This window comes from Garra rufa, chromosome 13 (genome assembly GCF_049309525.1).
Source record: "Garra rufa chromosome 13, GarRuf1.0, whole genome shotgun sequence".
Taxonomy (NCBI): Eukaryota; Metazoa; Chordata; class Actinopteri; order Cypriniformes; family Cyprinidae; genus Garra; species Garra rufa.
In genome coordinates, this window is record NC_133373.1 from 28,401,671 (window position 1) to 28,422,790 (window position 21,120).

At 36.7% G+C, this 21,120-nt stretch overlaps 1 protein-coding gene across 3 annotated transcripts in view; it reads right to left on the reverse strand.

Moving 5' to 3' along the window:
* Positions 1 to 16,317, reverse strand: part of sash1a (SAM and SH3 domain containing 1a) — a 279,016-nt gene extending 262,699 nt beyond the window's left edge. For 2 of the 3 annotated variants that reach the window (XM_073853108.1, XM_073853107.1), the window contains exon 1: positions 15,037 to 16,317. In XM_073853108.1, coding sequence (XP_073709209.1) covers positions 15,037 to 15,540 — 504 coding nt within the window. In that variant the 5' untranslated portion in view covers positions 15,541 to 16,317. The remainder of the gene's footprint in view (positions 1 to 15,036) is intronic. The other variant, XM_073853110.1, reaches the window with a different exon arrangement.
* Positions 16,318 to 21,120: the final 4,803 nt, after the last annotated feature.

The following is a 21,120-nucleotide window of genomic DNA, read 5'->3' on the forward strand; positions in this document are numbered from 1 at the left end:
TCCTGTGCCGACCCTGTCAAAGAGCATCATAAATCACAGGTAATTAGATGCCATCAACCCCCATTTTCCTCTCTTTGGTGGAAGGTGTTTATGTAAATGTCACCATGGAAACATAAGGAAGTCTAAAAGAATTCCAAAACAGGTGAGAAGAATGTTCAGCAATAACAGAGAGAGAAAAGAGGCCTCTCTACCTTTCATCTCTGCACTCTCACATTGTAAACGTCGCATTAATGATACAGCAATGAATTGAACCTAATGGTTTTAACAAACAGCAAGAGCACTAAGAGAAAAAATGATGCTCTTATGCACTTATTCTGAAACAGTATTTACATGAACATCGATGTGTGCTGCATTAATTATGAATGTGCACAAACACTAAAATCTCCCAATTGGGCCATTCTTTGACATGTTATATGATGCCTGGAGATTTGTTGTTAACACATGACATGAATGTGTTTGTGCCATATGGTGTATTTCTACACCCATATTACATGCAGCTGTTGTAAACAGTACATGCAGCTATGCCCTATGGGATATACAGTATGGTGGGTTATTTTAGTGTATTGACAGATGTCATTCTGCCACATGCTGATTTGCAGAGTCATCAGAAACTGCACTCCTACAACAACAAGCATTACAGACAAGTTTGACTAAAAAACAACAAATAATTGAGCTGTTAAGCAAAATAATGCAAATAAAGAACTTGAGGAGCCTGCAACACAATTAAAATGCCCACATAAGACCCATGAAACACAAATAATCCATATAAATTCAATCTTTCATAGAACAACTTATACTGTTAACTAAACTGGTCCAAAAATCTAGTGTATGCGCTGATGTACGTTTACAAATTTAGCTGTTTCCACAACACTTATAGTTAGTCAAACCAAAATTTATTCAGACACCTACACCTTCAATATTCTCACATTATCACAGTTTATTTGCAATAGTTTTAGAGAATGGTAGAAAATATGACAAGAACTTAAGAGTTAAACTGTGTCGAAACAAATTCATCTTGATAATGACAAATTCCATACAGTCAAACCAAAAGTTATTCAGACACCTTCAAAACTTCTCACATTATCACAGTTTATTTGCTTTAGTTTTAAAAATGGTAATAAAATATGAAAAGAACTCAAGAGTTAATTTGTGTCTCAACAAATTCATCTTGATAATCACAAATTAATTAAAGTCAAACCAAAAGTTATTCTGACACCTTCAAAATTTCTTACATTATCAGTTTGTTTTAGAAAATGATAATAAAATATGACTAAACCTCAAGAGTTTGAACAAATGCATCTTGATAATCACAAATGAATTACAGTCAAACCAAAATTTATTCAGACACATAAAATTTCTCACATTATCACAGTTTACTCCATATTTTAGATTACAAAATGGTAATACAATATGACAAGAACTCAGAGTTAAACTGTGTCAGAACAAATTCATCTTGATAATTTCAAATGAATTACAGTCAAACCAAAATTTATCAGAATTTCTTCACACTATCAGTTTATTGCCATAGTTTAGAAAATGGTAATAAAATATGAAAAGAACTCAGATCGCATTCATCTTGATAATGTCAGATAACTTTGATAGAAATGTATCTAAACAAAATGTCAAATCAAAATTTTGGTCCAATTTTTTTTTTTTTTTTTTTTTTTTTACTGGTAGTCCACTGTATGACGAATTTTTGGGTATAATGTCACAGTTTACTTTATTTTGCTATCCTTACTTAATGAACTATAGTGTCCTGCACCCACTAGTACAAAATATCACAAATTATATCTGGTGTCTGAATTTTTTTTAGTTTGACTGTATATAATATTTTCCATCTTTTGTGCACTACTTATCAAGCACTATTCTTCTATCTCACCAAATTACAGACAGAGCCAACACAATTGACTGCATACCTCTATGTATCAATTTGTCAGTATTTCTGTTAATGTAAAATCCATATTGGTAATCCGACAATTACGTTCTGTCCATGGCTGAGCACACTGACTAAAGTTGAATTCAAATAAAAACTGACAGAGCTGTCTAATGGAACTGAAGCATTGTGGGAGGTCTGTAGGCGAATAGAGAGGAATCTGAAGCCTGTTCAACGAAATCTGATTTCAGAGTTATGAGTTCCATTAACATAGCATGGAAATGCTGACACTTCCAGAATCAAACTCAATAAAATGCATACAAAATGTAATCAAATAATTTAAAGCTGCCATATGCAAGCCCTACAATCACATTCCCTATGCATCTCCTATTTCTGTGCACCATAATGAAGCCATCAGAACATAGCTTAAAAGCAACAATACTCTCTGGAGAAAAACAGGGGTGCCATCTATGTAACTTTTGAGGTGCGCTAGTCACAGTAAAGCATGACTAAAAACTCAAAAATATGCATTTAGAAAAGTGCTAGGATGAATTTTCATTTTATGCTGACATAACTACTTAAAGTTCCAAATAGGTAGTGGCCTACTGGAGGCCACATCAGTGCAGGACTGGCAAAAATGCACAAAGCTACAATTGAGCAACTAGGGCTGAATTTGACACAAATTTTATGATTCGCTTAAATTCTGATTCACAAGCTTGTGATTCAATTTGATTCAATTTAATACTGGTTATTTTGGATATATAGCAGGTACGGGTATATGAGGTGCTACAGTGATCTGTCATTCCACATAAAACAGCACCAAAACACTATTTATTGTTTGAATATTGTAAAAAAAAAAAAATGGACAGAATTTGAAATGAGACTTTGTTTTATATCAAAAGTAACAAAGCACAAAGCTTACTGCGATTTATTGGATGGGAGATGTATTGGATGCAACAATGTTCCGTTCATTAACTGAAAACAGGCTAGACTAATCGATAAAGTTTTTCGCTTTTAGTATGAATATGTTAGCCTTAAGGTTTACAAAATATGAGCATTCAAAACTTACAGTTGTGTCACTTCCGCCAATATGAATCAACGATTTTGATGATATCACGCCGCACTTCAGCTTCTCGTCACACATTCTGTACAATCAAATGCTCTATAGAGTCCGTAGTGTCCCGCCCCCTAAACTATAAATAGACGCTGAATCTGCGGCTGAGATCGGTCCCTTGTTCACAGTGTTAGTGTTTTCTGTATGGTAAATGGCATGTAGTGCGCAATTTTTATGGAAAAATAAGTAGCTTTCACATTTTGTTTTACAACAAAGAAAAAAGAGTTTTAGGCAACATATGTGACCCGCTCTGGCAAAAACAGTTAGAATGAGCAAATTTTGTGACTTGTTGGAATCAGACCAAAAAATTACTGAGCTACAGCTGTTCGAAGGCAATAACATCAGCAGAGTTGATTTTATGAAAAGTCAAATTAAAGTTTTCTAACAGTTCCAAAGTAAAATCACCAAGCAACATTGCATATTTTTCTCCAATTCTTTTCTTAATAATAATTACTAAATTATTAATCAAAATATAGCTATTTTTTATTTTAACTTTTTTGTTTTTGAACAAAAACGAACAAAGATGAAATAAACAGTAGTTTAATCAAGAGCAGCAAGTGATTCCTTCTTTTTTTTTAAATGTTTGATTAATATTGAGATTATCTTTTTGTTTTCATCAGCATGGGTTTGAAAATCATATTTCACTGTCACCAAAAAAAACGATATGAATAATCACAAAGCTGGAATGCTGCGCTTTGCAACAATAGACCTACAACTTGTGTTGAGAACCAGCAATAATCTTCCAGAAGTAAACAGAGAAAAAAATACTCCTCTCAGTAAACGTACAAATAAAGGTCATTCTAGACGTTTAATTACTATTTGGAGCATTGGGATCACTGAAAGAGTGCTTAATGAACTCATTTTTCACTTCTTTTGCCTGTAGCTCAAACTTATTCCGTACTCCGACTCATTTTGCAATTCGGGTCACATGTGGTTGGGTGGTAGATAGAAGGTTTAGTTTACAGCAAAACATCTTAGGGGGGTGAAAAAAAGTTCTAAGTCAGTGTGATTGTGGTTTTTACAATTCCTGTGAAGCATTTTCCCACTGGAAAAGAAAATGATGTGAACCCCTATATTATCTCCATGTAAAGAGCTCAGTTTGAGACAGATTATATAGGAGTCAGCATGAACCCAATGGTAGATACAAAACATAACCTACTTTTTTTAAACAAAATAGTGAAATACATTGGCTGAATAACACAAACATTGTGTGTTTGTGTCTGTGTGTATTAACGGATCTATCATGTCAGTAAAACTGATAAGTCATCATTAAATAAATAAACCTCTTCTGTAGTAAAGGAAAGCATTATGGGTATTTATTGCTCCCCTAAGGTCATTTGTGGCGTCATGAAAAGGATTATGGTCTGGCGTGTGATGGAACGACATTCCACAGCCTGTCAAAGGATCTATTAAGAGCTGCAAGCAGAAAATTTTCAAAGATCAGCCATAAACAAAACCACCACTACTGGCCAAGTCATAAAACTTCTGTAATCTGTTTGTGGATAAACAGTCCAGTGAGAGGTGCGGAAAGCTAACGCAGAGTTTCAATGGGAATAATTTACAGATTATTTTACAAGGTTTAGTGTACATACAATAAATCAGTGTTTGCATGTGTGTAGCAGACATTTTCATTCAGCAAACCGCAGATTTTTCCTTAAGGACAAGTAAATCATTTCCACTGCAACATGCATTTCAGACAAAATATCTACAACAGTTTTCCACAATCCACTTCACAATGACCATATACAGTAGCTAAGCACTCATGAGGTTGATATAAACTTAAAAAGTCATCAAGCTAATGCTTTAAACCATGAGCATTCCACCCCACGGCGAAATCTTTAAGTTTATTTAGCCTACTAAAACCTCCCAGGAGCAGTATACAGATCTACCACAGCAATGAAGCTTTGACATGAAATGTCATCACTACATCCCTCGCATTGGAACTGAAAACATTACAATCACTTCCCTAATTTAACACTGTAATATATTGTTGTCTCATAAATCAACAATGAATTGAACACTCCACACAACTGCGCTGTTCATTCTGTCCAAGCATATGTTCATCGAGTGCCTGAGGGAACATATGCTGTGAGCTTATCATTTCAAAGTAAACAGACACATACAAGGAACTTTCTCAACAGACTGAATCAAATGAGCCTTTTAAATGCTTGGGTTGAGGTTCAGAATCTTGCTAAAATAAGAAGACAATCTACAGTGAACCCAAACAAGCACAGCAGTGCGGTTACAGTAACAGCTCTCTGGAAGGAAAGATCACCAATGAATAATTAATTCACTTTTGGTCTGTTTCTTTAGACAGGTGAACTATCAAAGAAGGGTCTGTTTGTGTCCTATACAGGTCCTTCTCAAAAAATTAGCATATTGTGATAAAGTTCATTATTTTCTGTAATGTACTGATAAACATTAGACTTTCATATATTTTAGATTCATTACACACATTTGAAAGTAGTTCTAGCCTTTTATTGTTTTAATATTGATGATTTTGGCATACAGCTCATGAAAACCCCAAATTCCTATCTCAAAAAATTAGCATATTTCATCCGACCAATAAAAGAAAAGTGTTTTTAATACAAAAAAATTCAACCTTCAAATAATTATGTTCAGTTATGCACTCAATACTTGGTCGGGAATCCTTTTGCAGAAATGACTGCTTCAATGCGGCGTGGCATGGAGGCAATCGGCCTGTGGCACTGCTGAGGTGTTATGGAGGCCCAGGATGCTTCGATAGCGGCCTTAAGCTCATCCAGAGTGTTGGGTCTTGATAGTGTTTTATGAAGGGCAGGGTCAATGCAGCTAGCTATCAGGAGATTTTGGAGCACTTCATGCTTCCATCTGCTGAAAAGCTTTATGGAGATGAAGATTTCATTTTTTAGCACGACCTGGCACCTGCTCACAGTGCCAAAACCACTGGTAAATGGTTTACTGACCATGGTATTACTGTGCTCAACTGGCCTGCCAACTCTCCTGACCTGAACCCCATAGAGAATCTGTGGGATATTGTGAAGAGAAAGTTGAGAGACGCAAGACCCAACACTCTGGATGAGCTTAAGGCTGCTATCGAAGCATCCTGGGCCTCCATAACACCTCAGCAGTGCCACAGGCTGATTGCCTCCATGCCACGCCGCATTGAAGCAGTCATTTCTGCAAAAGGATTCCCGACCTAGTATTGAGTGCATAACTGAACATAATTATTTGAAGGCTGACTTTTTTTGTATTAAAAACACTTTTCTTTTATTGGTCGGATGAAATATGCTAATTTTTTGAGATAGGAATTTTGGGTTTTCATGAGCTGTATGCCAAAATCATCAATATTAAAACAATAAAAGGCTAGAACTACTTTCAAATGTGTGTAATGAATCTAAAATATATGAAAGTCTAATGTTTATCAGTACATTACAGAAAATAATGAACTTTATCACAATATGCTAATTATTTTAGAAGGACCTGTACTACAAAAGATGCCCCCACAAGTTTTGCTTGCTACTATACAAAGAAAAAAAGTGTATTTTATGAAAATTTTTTTGAAGTACTTTGTTCTACATATTTAAGGTTTGTACAGCATTGTATTGATTTTGAATATTTTGAGGTATGAAATGACAGCTAACACTGAAACATAAAATAATTATCCAATCAAACACTGATTGCAACCTAATCTCAGGGTGAAAACGTACCTGTGAGAACGTTTTCGTAAGACGCAAAATAAGTACCGGCATGTACGTTTCATGATATATTCATTCTGAGATGGCGTTAAAAGAGTGTTCGTTTTTACCCCGGAACAAATGAACGTGCACATGGTACATTTTATGTGACATTGATTTTGTACGTGTCACCACAGTTCTGACTTGAAATGTCCATTGAGTGACGCTATAACTCTAATGCTCCATGACATCTGAAAATAACATACCAATTGCACTGCAGCTAAACCTACCGATTGTATTAAGAAAAGTGAATGTAATGTAAATAACGCAATCGTTTTGTTTTTTGATCTCTCATCTTTTAGGCCCTTTCATCGTGAGTCATGTTCTTCATGGAATTCGCACCTAAGGATTCTGCATCCTAAGTCTAATTTCATGCCAACGGAGCTACTAAGCAAGTTTGTTATGTCCGGAAAGTGAAACATATGGAGCTGAAATCATAACCGTTTACAAAAATAATTACACATGCTCGCTGTTTCACCACCTCTAGTGTTCATTTCTGTTGGAAACTGCAGTGATATGTACTTATTGGTACGTATTTGGTATGAAAATGTTCCCACAGGTAGACTGATGTTTTGCAAGAAAATTCTCAATTTAAAACCTTCCCCCAACCCTATAACCAAACATAACACTACACCCTTGAATAAAATTTAAAGAGTGATCTACATATGGGATACAATCAGCATGCCTTAGAACTAGAAGGACATAGTGAATCATAAAAAGCAAGGTAGGTATAGACAGGAGTAAATAAAGAAGAAGGTAAGAAGATTATTAGTACTAATAAAGACATTAGTGGCCCTGTCTTATAGGTGCCATAGAATGCATTTATACAATATTTTAAATTGTTCTCTGATATCTACATAGAAGGTATATGGCATAGGAATAGGGATGTGTACCGAAACCCGGTACTTTATCGGTCCCGGTGCCAAATTATGACAGACCGAAGTATCGGTAAGCTCTGACGTTAACGGTTCTGCTGACGGTACTGGAGAAATGTAAAAAATAAATGTCCTATTTATTATTGCTAAATAAACATTACCTAGCATGTTTTACCTGACCAGCCTTTTGTAATTTGCGATAATATTCGTTATTCGCCTGCACTGCCGTTATTTGCTATCTCACGTACAAAATATAGTCTGTTCCGCAGTACACAGAGCTTGCGAGCACACAACACGAGAGATCGCGCGCTTATGGAGTGACAATGGCGGAGAGCACAGAACGATCCAAAGTATGGTTACACTTCACCCGTGTGAACACAGACAATGCTCGTTGCAACAAGTGCAACAAGATTTTTGCTTGTAAAGGTGGAAACACAAGCAATTTATCAAAACATCTAGCCAAAGTGCATTATGTGCAGAAATGCGAAGTTTCCGACTGCCTAGCTTCTACTTCATCATTCGTCTCCTCAGGTATGCATGCTATGTTAAAATAACGACATAAACATCACATAAGGTCTCTCTAAATTAGGGTTGGGCGATGTCGACCAATTTGGCATCGTACGATGTCTAATGTGAAATATCGCGATGGACGATGGCATCGTCTGCGGGGGGCGGGGGTGAGGGATGGTTGTTGTTAAATAATTTATTCATAACGAATTAATTAATTGTAGCCTACCGTGTCCACCAGTGCTTAATTTGAGCCCGATCCTGTTCTGGAAAATGTCCGATTTTGGATTTTTGCGTTCCGGTATTTGTTTGTAAAGATCCGGCATTAACAAGTGCATTAGATCATGACAGTGCGTGCGTGCAGACGAGACAAGAGCAAGCGCGGGTTTATATAGATGCATTTGGAGGATGTGTGTTGGTCCTTAACATATTTTCGACCAGTCAGCTTTTTTAAGTTCAATAACGCTCTCATTGTTTGCTTACTGCTTAACCCACTCTCTCCAAACGCATTTACTGAGCAGCAGAATGTTTAGAGAGAAAGGGTAATATCAGAAATTATACCAAATCAAGCGAAATATTATGTATTAACATTATAAACACTATAAACATAGCTATAAGTTAGTTACCCTGACTCCAAAACGAATGATAAAAAAATGTAGAGGTATTTAGAACAGAACAGAAATGAAACAAAATATATAAAGTTAAGAAACTAAAACAAAGCGAAACTAAAAATAGCGCGTTGGGCTCACGCACCTCTGTTTTTCGGCACAAATCCAAGTGTTTCCATATTCCCAATCTATTTGAATGATAAAGTGTTATTTATAATGTATACTAGGCTTTGTATTGTACATTCGTATTTCGATGGAAAAAAAGATATAGCCTACTCTTGTTTTTGTTCCAAGCTCTGTTCATTATGGTAAAACCATGAAAAGGGCATATTTGGTGTAGTTTATTTAATCTAATTTAATTAAAATTATTTTGATTTTTTTTCTGCTGTTTTTGTATGCCTCATTTATTAATGTAAACGAACTTTCATGTAATTCGTTAGGAGTTCACTGTAATTTGTATTGTGATCACTAATAACTTCCTTGTTATTATTTCCTCATAATAATAATAATAAAATAAGTAAAGATGCAGAAATTGAAAGCATGCATTTCATTTGGCTATATTTAAGTGTGTGTTTTTCGTGACCGGGTTGCTGCTGCGGCGGGGGCGGGGCGGAGGATCGCGATGCCGGCTCAGCATCGTGATGTCAATTGGCCATCGGCGATGGACGATGGCATCGTCTATCGACCCAACCCTACTCTAAATCAGGATTATAATGTTAATAATTTAATAAACACACATTCAGATACATATAGCCTACATATAGGCTAAATATTTCGAATATTTTTTATGCAGTAGCCTAAATAAATATTGAACATTAAAATGCCTTTATAGTACTGCTTTTACAAATAGATAAATAATAATAAACTATGCTAAGAAATTATAGAGCAGAGCTTACCTAAAAAATTATTTGTAGTTAAATCATTGTATATTCATTTACAAGAAAATTGTTTATTTGTTTTACAATTATTGGTTTTGTTTGTGTAACAGATATTTGCTCAAACGTTGGTGTTTACTAAGCTATAGATAATTATTTTACTTTTAAAAAATAAAGTGTTGTTATTTCTGTTCTCAATTTGTTTCAGTTTTTTAATTAAAAACACACAAAAAGTACCGATAAGAGTACCGTTAAAGTACCGAATCGATAAGTGGTATCGATAGTAGTAATACCGTTAAAACCTTAACGATACCCATCCCTACATAGGAAAGGGCAAAAAATCTCCAGAAACGGTTTTACAGGTCCATTTACAACCCTAGGATTTGTCCCTAGAATGAAATGCTCTGTTATTGCCTTATTTGGAAGCTTCATGAATATTAATGAGCTCTGCTCTGATTGGCTGTTTCACAGAGCTGGTCATCTCATAGCTCACACATGGTTAAAAATATATATTTAATTACGGACCTCTAGCTGCTTTTAATATGCGGGTTGTTGAATCTGCCGTTTTGAATCGCCGACATTTTACTCTCATTACTGTGATCGCATGTGCTCTGTGTAAAGTTATAATGCAGAGGGAGTGCTTACTTACCACACAAGTTCAGCTGCTTGTCAGTGATACTCAGGATCTGTAAATCATTCGCCATCATCAGCGCAGTTATTTCTCCGTCATTCACCATCATCAGCGCAGTCGTCTCTCTGTTTATGTGGTAAGTGAAATCCTATGTACCGCAATGCAACAGGCTAGGGCTAGCATTAAGCTAACCGTGTCCCTTCAGTGACTCGCCTTATTTTACTGATGTACTGACGTTACTGATGATTGGGCGATGCAAATGTTGGGGGCGTAACTATTAACGATCTCACGGCTATTGCGCAATAGTCGGTGTTATGTTGGAATTGACCTATTTTTTGGTGGTCTTTTGCAAACACTAGATTTATATAAGAAGGAGGAAATGGCGGTGTTTGAGACTCATGGTATGTCATGTCCATGTACTGAACTGTTACTATTTAACTATGCCAAGGTAAACACAGTTTTCCATTCTATGGCACCTTTAAATGGCACACTTTATGTGAACTTGCAAACTTGTCGATTTACAATGGACTTACAAGTCCACAACACCATAGGGTGTCCATTTCTCATTTTAGGTTTCAGACGGGTGCTCACCAGCACCCCCTTTGCAGCCATTATGTCCCCTCCATGCACACTTCTACTTGATAGCCATAGCAGCATTACATTCCAAAACTGTGTTCTCAAAGGAAGACTGCGAGGGCATGGTATCAACAGTTTAAAAAGATGTTTCTTTGTAGGGGTCATATGTTGTAGTAGCAGGTGTAACTTGTAGGGTCGTGGTTTGTAATATTGCAGGATGCAGTCAGATCCACTTTAATTTGTCTTAATTGGAAAGTATTCAACCATTATAATATTTGATCATCAGATATTTTTTTGAGCAAGTACATAACCAGCAAAACTATTTCCTTACTTTAGCCCGATTCACAACAGTAATCTTTCTAATTTGAAGTGGTACCGGTAGAAATTCTTGAAAATTCAAGCATGCCGCCACATCAATTACGTCACGTCTGTAAACATAAAGAAGGTGTCCCAGCTAGTAGGCTATATCGCATGTGAGGATGCTGCAGGTGCCGATTCATTTGCAGCCTTTTCTCACAGCAGCTGGAATAATGAAATGTATCATTTTTATGGCGGATTGTAATCCAGAAAGCATAATGTGTTTTTGAAACACATGTGACTGAAATTAAATTATATTCCAGCTTTAAATGTGCATCTGATCACAGATAGTCTATGTGGGATTACACAAGATTTGTATTTTAAAGAGAACCAGCTGGTTCTGGTGAGAACAATGCAGACTTATTCAAAGGTGTGCACTTTTGCAGTAGGGCTGTGTATCGGCAAGGGCCTCACGATACGATACATATCACGATACATGGGTCACGATGCAATATATCACGATATATTGCGATACAATAAATATTGTGATATATTGCAATAGTTTGTATTAGTATGCATGTCACATTAACTTGATAAAGTCGGCAGACAAATTAAAATTCCAATTCCAATTTATTTTCCATCCATTCCAATTCATTAGAACTGCACAGTGTGATTGAACAGAGTAGCCAACGTTACTTTTTCCCAACACTTTAGCATACTTTGTGTAATAACGTAAACTTTTATGTCAGTGAAACAATAGGGCTCAACAATCTTTTTTTTTTTTAGAAATTCTTGTGTTTTAATTTTTCTGATAATCAAATGAAAAATAAACCCTTTTAATTTTTGGCAAACAAACAGAGGTTTACTGTTAAAATCAATACATGGAAGAAAAATTATATTCAGTTTAAAAAGTTTAAATAATAATTGTAGTTTTTTTTTCTACAATTAAGTGGTTAATCTTGTTGTAATATTTATTTATCAGATATATATATTGTTTTATGTAAATTATTTAAATAGGAATATATAAACACTTACATTATACTGAACAAAAGTAATACAAGACTAATATTGTTCTGTTACATTAAACCGTACTTTTATTTTGACAGGTTGCCGTGAAGTTTCTGTGTACAGTATGATATGATGCTTTCTCAAATGAAATGGTAAAAGTGACACTCACAGCAGCTTTGGCGATTGAGTTTCTCTTCATGTGAGATGCAAAGGCCAAAAATTAGCGGGAGCGTCACGTTTGCTTCAGTATGCATGTAGTAAAAAAAAATGCGTCTCCACCATTCATACATAACAGAGGCAAACGGAACATGCAGGATTCATATTGAAACGGTCCTTTTGCATTTCAGTTTTCACAGACACTAGTCCATATTGCGATTTGAATTAAGTGACAGACCAACTCTTGATTTATTAATCCAAAATTCGACGATTCGGTGGCATTCCGCGCTATAGTAAATTCGGTTTTTATAAATGGAGTGCGCGATCCCGTCTGCGTTTTCACGGAGGAGACATTGTAAACGCGCGACCATGTAGAGACAGAAATGACATGCCTTTGTGTAAATAAGATAAATAACATAAGACAATTTAGTTTGTTTAATAAAAGAACAATGTATAGACCTGTTCTATAGGAAAGATAACCTTAAATGACTTCTATTGTGATCTGACGCTATATCAAAAATAAAATGAATTTGACATTCAAGGGGGCGGGTGGTGCCGTTGGATCGATACTTGAGGTTGGACTATCGATACACTATCGTAAAATAAATTATCGCGATAGTTAGATGTATCGATATTTTTGCACAGCCCTATTTTGCAGAAGTTCATTACATGACCTAAAAACAAAACCTCATTTAATTTAAAATGTCTCAGCATTGGGGTCAATGTTGGTTCAACCTCAGCTTACTCCGAATATCCTTTTTTTTAGTTCAACAGAAGAAAGAAAGTCATACAGATTTGGAAATGACACATGGATGAGTAAATGAAATATACAGGCATGTGAACACCTTAATCGCAGTATTGCCGCTTTGACCAGAGTGCGCATGTGCTCGTGACTTACACTAATGATGTGCCACTCACCTGCAGACAGGGACGGCGCTACACAGGGGCTGGGGGGCCCCGTCAGAATTTTGAATAGCCCCGGTTTAGCCCCCCAAGCAGCTGAGATAGAATAGTGCTGTCCCGTGCTGTTTGCATGTATCTGTCACAGTAATCTGCCACACACGTCATGTGAGCGCAGTTTCCTGCATTACGCTACATTTAATCCATTACATTATCACTAAGATTGAGATGTGGTGTTCGTTTAATGTTTAAGTGTAAAGTATGCACAGTTCTGATTACACATTCATATGAATTGTGTTAATGTTGAGCGCACAACCCAGTCTCACGGAGCACATGGTTCTGTCCAGTTTTGAAGTCTTTCCTTTGCATGTAAAAGGTTTTTTGTTGTTGTCTTGTGTAGAGCCCTGAATAGGCCTAAAATATATGCCCTAGACCAGCTTTTGTAGGACAGCTTATCGGTCAGAGCCTGTTATTTCATGTCAGTTTTAAATATAATTTAAAACTGACATGAAACTGACATAGTTTTAAATATAATTTAAAACTATACTTCTGTTAAATATGGTATGTACCAGAGCTGCTTTTCTTAAAAAAAAAAAAAACACACACAATTTCTTCATTAAGTAACTTTGACGTCATGAATATCGATTATTTTCTTAGCACCCCCACACATTGGTCTAACCCACGTTAGCCCAGGTAGAGAAAATATTCTGGCGCCGTGCCTGCCTGCAGATTAGAAACGATGGCGGCGAAGAAGGCGACACACTTTTGGGAAGCTCAGGAAACGGAGTTTATATTGTCGACATTGCGCGACATGAACATAATGCAATTCATTGACGGACAATAGAAATAATGAAAATTCCATGTAAACCGGAGTGAAGAGCTTTGCTCTTGACATGTAAACATCATAATGCGATTAAGTCTTTACTCTGATTATTGGAAATAATCGCATTATTCGTGCGCATGTAAACGTAGTCATTATCTAATCCAATTCCAGTTCAAGATATTGACCCAAACCATACAGCAACTTCTAAGTACAGATGGTTGAATACTGCAAGCCATCTGAACAATCCTAAAAAAACAATGCACATCTCAAACAATTCATTCCAATAATTGGACCAAGAGACGAAGAACCACACGTGGAACAATAAAAACTTCTAATGCCGTCCAGTTTTCTGGAAATTCCTTTTGTCCCTTTACTAGCCAGCTGCTGGGAACTACAAAACCCAAGATTTTTTTTTTCTCTTTGCCCAAAGAGGAAACTCTGTGGTGTACAATCAAACACCTACTGTATCTTTAAATGCCAGGGATCATCAGAAAGCATTAAGTTGTTGTACATATAAATCCCAGTACTACCTCAAACAAATCCCTCTCATTAAATCTCCATAATAAAGTATAATGAATACTCAATCTGAAACAAGGTTGCAACATTCACACACCCACCAACCCGACCTTTATCTCTCTCCCTTTGATTCTGCATCCAACCTTGAACTTCCGGCCTCAGTGCTCAAACAAAACAAAACAAAAAACAAAAAAAGGAGATGGGTCAGGTTTGAATTATTTGATGCTGATTGGTGGATGTATGCAGTGTGATGGCATTTCCTGCATGGGCCGATCAATTCTAGCTGACCTACTGATCCCAGAAAGCCATTAGAAATGCAGGGTGTGTCCAAAATCGGTCAGTAGGCTATTGATCATATTTTGGAAATCAGATTAAGGCAATGTTCCAGTCATCAAACCTCCATATCCCTGGATCCAACCCACTCTCTTCTTCTAATCACATGAATCCTAAGTTTCATATATATTTTGAGTTTGTGTTTCGAACTGAATCTAAATGTCTGATTTAAGAACAAGCCACGTGGTTTATACAGACGCGGGACGAAAAGTAAACACAGCTACTCACCTTATTAGAGTATGGCTGCCTGGCAAGGTTAATCCCGTCCCTAATGAGTTTATCCCTAAGCATGATCTTCAGCTTCAGTTTGGGGTAGATTTCCAGCTCCTTGCGGTTCCCCAGCGTCAGATTCCTGGGCGCCCCCATGTACCCCACGCTGCGTGCCGCTCTATCGCTGCTCTGCTCAGTCCATGACCTGGAGCCCCGCAGCCTGGACTCACATTGCTCTGCCATGCGACTCGTGTATAAAGGTGAGACCGGGGGCATAGGCTCCAGGGTGAAATAAAGCCCGGTGGCTGTCTCCTTATCGTGATCTTTTAACCTTTGCACGGCATCGTGAATCCGCTGGCGGTGGTGCGGAATGAACACCCCGATGGCATCCAAGTCCGGGTCTCCGATTTGTTTGCAAACTTCCAAGTCGTCGTATCCGTTATCCACAAAAGCCTCGACATACTGACACAGCTGAAGGGTTTTTAGCCATTCGTAGACGATGTTGGGTCCGTTGGTCATCATTTTGAACGGTGTTTAAGCGTAAAGGTGCGTTTACCTTTGTGAGCAGGTGACTGACAGCGAGTGCGCCTGCGGTTTACGCGAATATCTCAGTCAAAGCGTCATCTTCATTCAGCATTTCTCTCCACTTTTTGATAGTAGGGGATGTTTAGAAAATATCCATAAATGTTCAACAGAATGTGCTGGGTACTTCAGCGTTTATTACTGACAATGTCGAGACCCTTCAACTTGGCATTGCCGTATACTCCACAACTACCGCCCCCTTCGCCGCGTTTAAAGAGCCATTCACCGGCAACGGTTAGCGTCTAAAGTGGCTATACTGATAACCATCCACAAAGACTACATTTTCCCCCGTTTATTTTAACTATTCGTCCAGTAGTGTCAAGAATAAACGTGAATATTACGCACCGCGTGTAACGTTATTTCCAGTGGTCTTCTCCAGCGCTCTCAGGAGACCGTCCTTCCCTTGTGTCTGTCAGTACGGCTTAAAGCCAACTCTTTTCCTCTCGGAAGACAAATGAAACCGCGTCTCTCCGGTTTGGAGACGAGCACATGTGGTTTCAGACTTCTTGCCACTATTTGCTGAGCAGCGTAATCGCGTTGGCGGCGCAAAAGATCGGTTTTCCTCAGCGAGGCGACGGTTGGTGAGCAGACACGATTTGAATCTGGCCACGCGCTGTCAGAACTGTCAGTTTGTCAGAGTTTGAGGTAAATGAAACCCTGGCATGGCGCTTCTTAAAACAAATAGGCAGAATTTATTTCCGTGTCGTTTTAATCCAGAACTTTGTGACTTTTGTTTTTGGCAAAGCCGAGCTGTGGTGTTGAGGTAACGGCAGGCTGCTGTCTGTCTGCCGTGCGTGTTGCGCAGGAGCGCGTCTCTCCTCTCCGCTGGTTTGGTGCTGGAAGAGGATTTAAATCAGTGGCGCTGATTTACTTTATACAACAGTCTTATGGTGCCCCCTGCCTTAAAATCGGGTAAAATAGTTATTTGGGCTAGAAATGTACTACACACATTATGACTGCTATTAGCATTTTGCATATTAAAATAAATAATAAAATTAGAAGAAAAATGTAAAACGAAAATGAGAAATGTTGTTAACTGTACTAAAATAGGCCTACGTTTAGGTTGGAGAACTATACTACCAGTTACTACTAACTGCTTTTCATTTGAATACATTTTAAAATGTAATTTATTCCTGTGATCAAAGCTAAATTTTCAGCATCATTACTCCAGTCTTCAGTGTCACGCGATTCTTCAGAAATCTTTCTAATATGCTGATTTGCTGTTCAAGAAACATTTTTTATTATGATTATCAATATTTACAACAGCCAAGTACATTTCTTTCAGGATTCTTTGATTATTAGAAAGATCCAAAGATCAGCATTTATCTGAAATAAAAAGCTGTTGTAGCATTATACACTTTAAGATAGAAATTAATACTTTTATTTAGCAAGGATGCTTTAAATTGATCAAAAGTGATGATAAAGGCATTTAAAATGTTACAAAAGATTTCTATTTCAGATCAATGCTGTTCCTTTCTTTTTTTTTTTTTTTTTTTTTTTTTTATTGAGCGCAATAAAACATAGATAGACAGCAACATGATGACATAGACTGAGACCAGTCACAGATATATACACAGATATATACACATATATACGCAAATGAGACACAGAGGGGGAGAAAACTAAGTAAAACAAGACAGAACAAAGCAAAGAGAAAAAAAAAAAAGAAAAAAAAAGTACAAGAAGATGGGAGCAAAAATTAGGACAAAAACAAAAAAAAAAACAAGCTGTAAATGTATGGATGTGGTAGTTTGAATGGGTACAGAGATAAGTTAAATCATTCGATTTCTGTGTTGTTTAGTGAAAAGATTTAACTATAGACATAACTGTACTAAATATTGAACAGGAAGCAATACGATATACAATAGTAGTGATATTATAATACAACGTTAAACAGCAATCGGGGCAGTAGATGTTAACTTCAGTATAATGGGACAGATCCAGGATACAATAACGGCAATGACAGATGATATCCTACTTTTTACGTGACTGAACAGATAACTAAGAGGAGCCCTAGTAGAAATATAATAATATAATGAAATCAGTAGTGGACACAGAGGTGGAAGCAGTGGGAGCATCGATGATTGTAATAGTAATAGTACACTAGTATGAAATAGACTAATTGGTAGAGTTATTGATAATTATTGCAAATGATGTCTCCCATCCCCTTTGGTCCAGCAGCCGCCCCATCCCTGCCAGCGAGCGCATCCAACACACCCATCGGACACACCCATCGGCACAGACCCCAACAACGTCCCCGATCCACCCTGTCCCTCCACCTTGCTTCTCACCCTGCCAGTGACTAGACCCCACTCCTATGCCAGTGAATGGCATTTTATATAATGGTCCACCACATCATGCACCTCCAGAACAGGCTCCCCCAGTCTGTGCGTGACCCGATGGGTGACCGCTCATTATTAGTACTGATTGTAACTGAGCCCTTGTTATGTTGCAAACTGGCCGTAGTCCTGGTGTTCATCAGTCAGCTCCCCAACCAAAGACACCGCATCCAGCACAGTTTCAATTTTGATTTCGTCAGACTCAGTAATATGGGGCAATGCTGGCAGAAGCAGCAATTGGGGGGATCAGGTTGCCTTAACCAAGACACAGATAGAGCCCATGCCGACAGGATGTGCCAATCAGACCCACCGACAGGGACAAAGCAGCTGCAACACCCAGAAAGCTTATATGCTATCTAAATTAATATAACACACATATAACCACTGCCTCCAACCCCGTTGACCATAATAATAATAATAATAATAATAATAATAATAATAATAATAATAATAATAATAATAATAACAACAGAAGTAGTATTAATATTAGTAGTAATATGCCAGATTCAAAAAAAACAAACAAACAAAAATTTCATTGTCATCAAAGTCAGTTATCATACAGCTATCATATAATTACAACATCATTGTTTGTATTTGTATATCATGAAATTAGTTTAAGGCATCAATTATAAATCTTGCGGCTTAATTGGGGCATCAGCTCATCAGCTAGTTTTATTCAATATTTAATGGTGAAAGCAGAGGGCTGAAGGTTGTATTAAATCTGAGTAACTGGTTTTGTGTTTTTGATGTATGTTGTTCTTGAATGATATGTTCCCTTAACAGATGTATCCATTGTGTAACTGAAATTTGGCATTTATTTTTCCAGTTAAGTAATATAGTTTTCTTGGCGATAGCTAGAGACATGAGTAAAGGAACTGGGTGTTTAAAAGCTGGGTTAATTTGAGAGGTGTCGCCGATGAGGCATAGTACTGGGAGCATTGGGATAATAGTTTTGAAGATTTCTGTTAATTTATTTGTGACCTCTGTCCAGAATTGATTAACTGGTGGGCATAACCAAATTGCATGAAGATAGGTGTCTTGTGTATTTAAACTGCAGTTGGTGCATCTGTCAGAATTACTTAAGCCCATTTTAAACATCTTGTGTTGCGTAATGTGTGTTCTATGTACAACTTTATACTGAATTAATTGGATATTTGTATTTGTGCTCAAGATAAAAGTATTTCCGCAAACTGTTTCCCAAAATTCCTTATCTGTGCTGATATTAAGGTCTTTTTCCCATTGTTCGACTGGTGCAGCAGTGTTTGTGTCTATAGATGATATTAAAGCATATAATTTCGAAAGCGACTTTGTAGTGTTACTGATTGTGCTAATACGTTTTAAAATTGGGGGAGGTTGTGCTATATCATTGATTCCTGTTGTGGTTTTAATAGAATTTTTAATTTGTAGATGGTAATAATAGTGTTCTTTTCCTAGATTAAATCTCTGCATTAATTCTGTAAATGTAATGAAGCTGTTACCCGGAAACAGATGATGTAAGTGTGTGATGCCTTTCTCCTTCCATTTATTATTGCTGAGTGGACTATGGTTGATAGTAAAATCTGGGTTATTCCATATGGGTGAATTGGTATGTGGAGTGAGCACATGATTTGTCAGTGTATTAGTTTGCCACCAAGCAGTGAGAGTTGATTTAATCATCGGGTTTGAAAATAGATTTTGTTTTTTAATTGTTTTAGTGAGTGATGGGAGGTCAGATATAGCAATGTCTTTACATTCTGCTTGTTCTAACTCTAGCCATGGGTTTTGGGTAGTGTCATGTCTTATCCATTTGCAAAGGTATTGTAGATGAGATGCTAAGTAATAATGTTGAAAGTTAGGTGCTGCTAAACCACCTTGAGCTTTATTTTTTTGTAACTTTTGTAAACTTATTTTAGGTTTCTTGTTTTTCCAGTAGAATTTGCTTATAGATTGATTTAATGAGGTGAACCATTTCTTAGTTGGCTGTACAGGTGTCATGGTAAATAAGTTCCTTTCAACTATTTATGAAAGAAACCAGAAACAATTCTACTCAGCGGTTTTCAACATAATAGTAATAAGTGTTTTTTGAGCAGCAAAGGATCATTTGACATGGAGTAATGATGCAAAAAATTCAGCTTAGAAATCACAGGAATAAATGACATTTTAAATATATATTAAAATAAAAAAAACTTTTAAAATTGATTTTAAATAGTAAAACTATTTCAGAATTGTATTGTTTTTGCTGTACTTTGGATCAAATAAATGCAGGCTTGGTGAGCAGAAGAGACTTCTTTAAACATCTTACTATCCAAAAAACTTTTGACTGATAGTGTAAACTTACTAAAACTGAAATATAAATAAAGTTAAATATAAATGACAAAATGACAAAAGCACATATTTACTAAAAACTGAAAATTAAATTATTTTAAGCTGATTTGATAAATATTATAATAGTAGGCTAGGGGCTATATCAATTATACTAAAATAACACCTGTTTAAATACGGTAGTTGCCAATTGGAGAAAAACATTCATATTCATAATATTGTAAAAAAGGTAAGCTTAGGTTGATCGAGATACTCCTTATTTCCATGGCAAAAAGTTTTCCAATCAACCTGAATTCACCCAATACATTTACCTCATACAAAATGCATACTGTTGTAATTGTGTGTTCCTTCAAACTGGCAAATATTTTTGTCCTAGGGCATGATTTTTATTAAAACGTTTTTCATTGTTTTCAAATTAGACCTGATTTTTTAAAGCCTTCATCATAGGCTACTCATTTGAACCAGAGTCGTGTCTCAGTGCAGTTTGATCAACATTTTTCCTTGTCTTACTACCCCTCCTTGTGGTCTTTTTTAGTATAACAACATCCTATTCATATCTTCACACTGCTTTTGACCAAACACCTCCATGATCAACAAGGGTGAGTTCAGCAGAAGTGGGACAAATAAGTTTCCTTATTTGTTTCCCCTTTAAAGATCAGTAGAATGTAACAGTCATTAATAATTTAATTAGTAAGAACATTACGTCAAAAAGAAGGAAAAAAAAAACATTATAGAAAAAATATGTAGCCTAATTCTGACAATCATGTCGACTGCCTGATATCGTTGTAGTGGGCGTGGTCAGGCTGCAACATCCAACCAATCACAGCGAACACATTGGCAAATGAGTACAGATCATATATAGCCAGCAAAACAACACAGG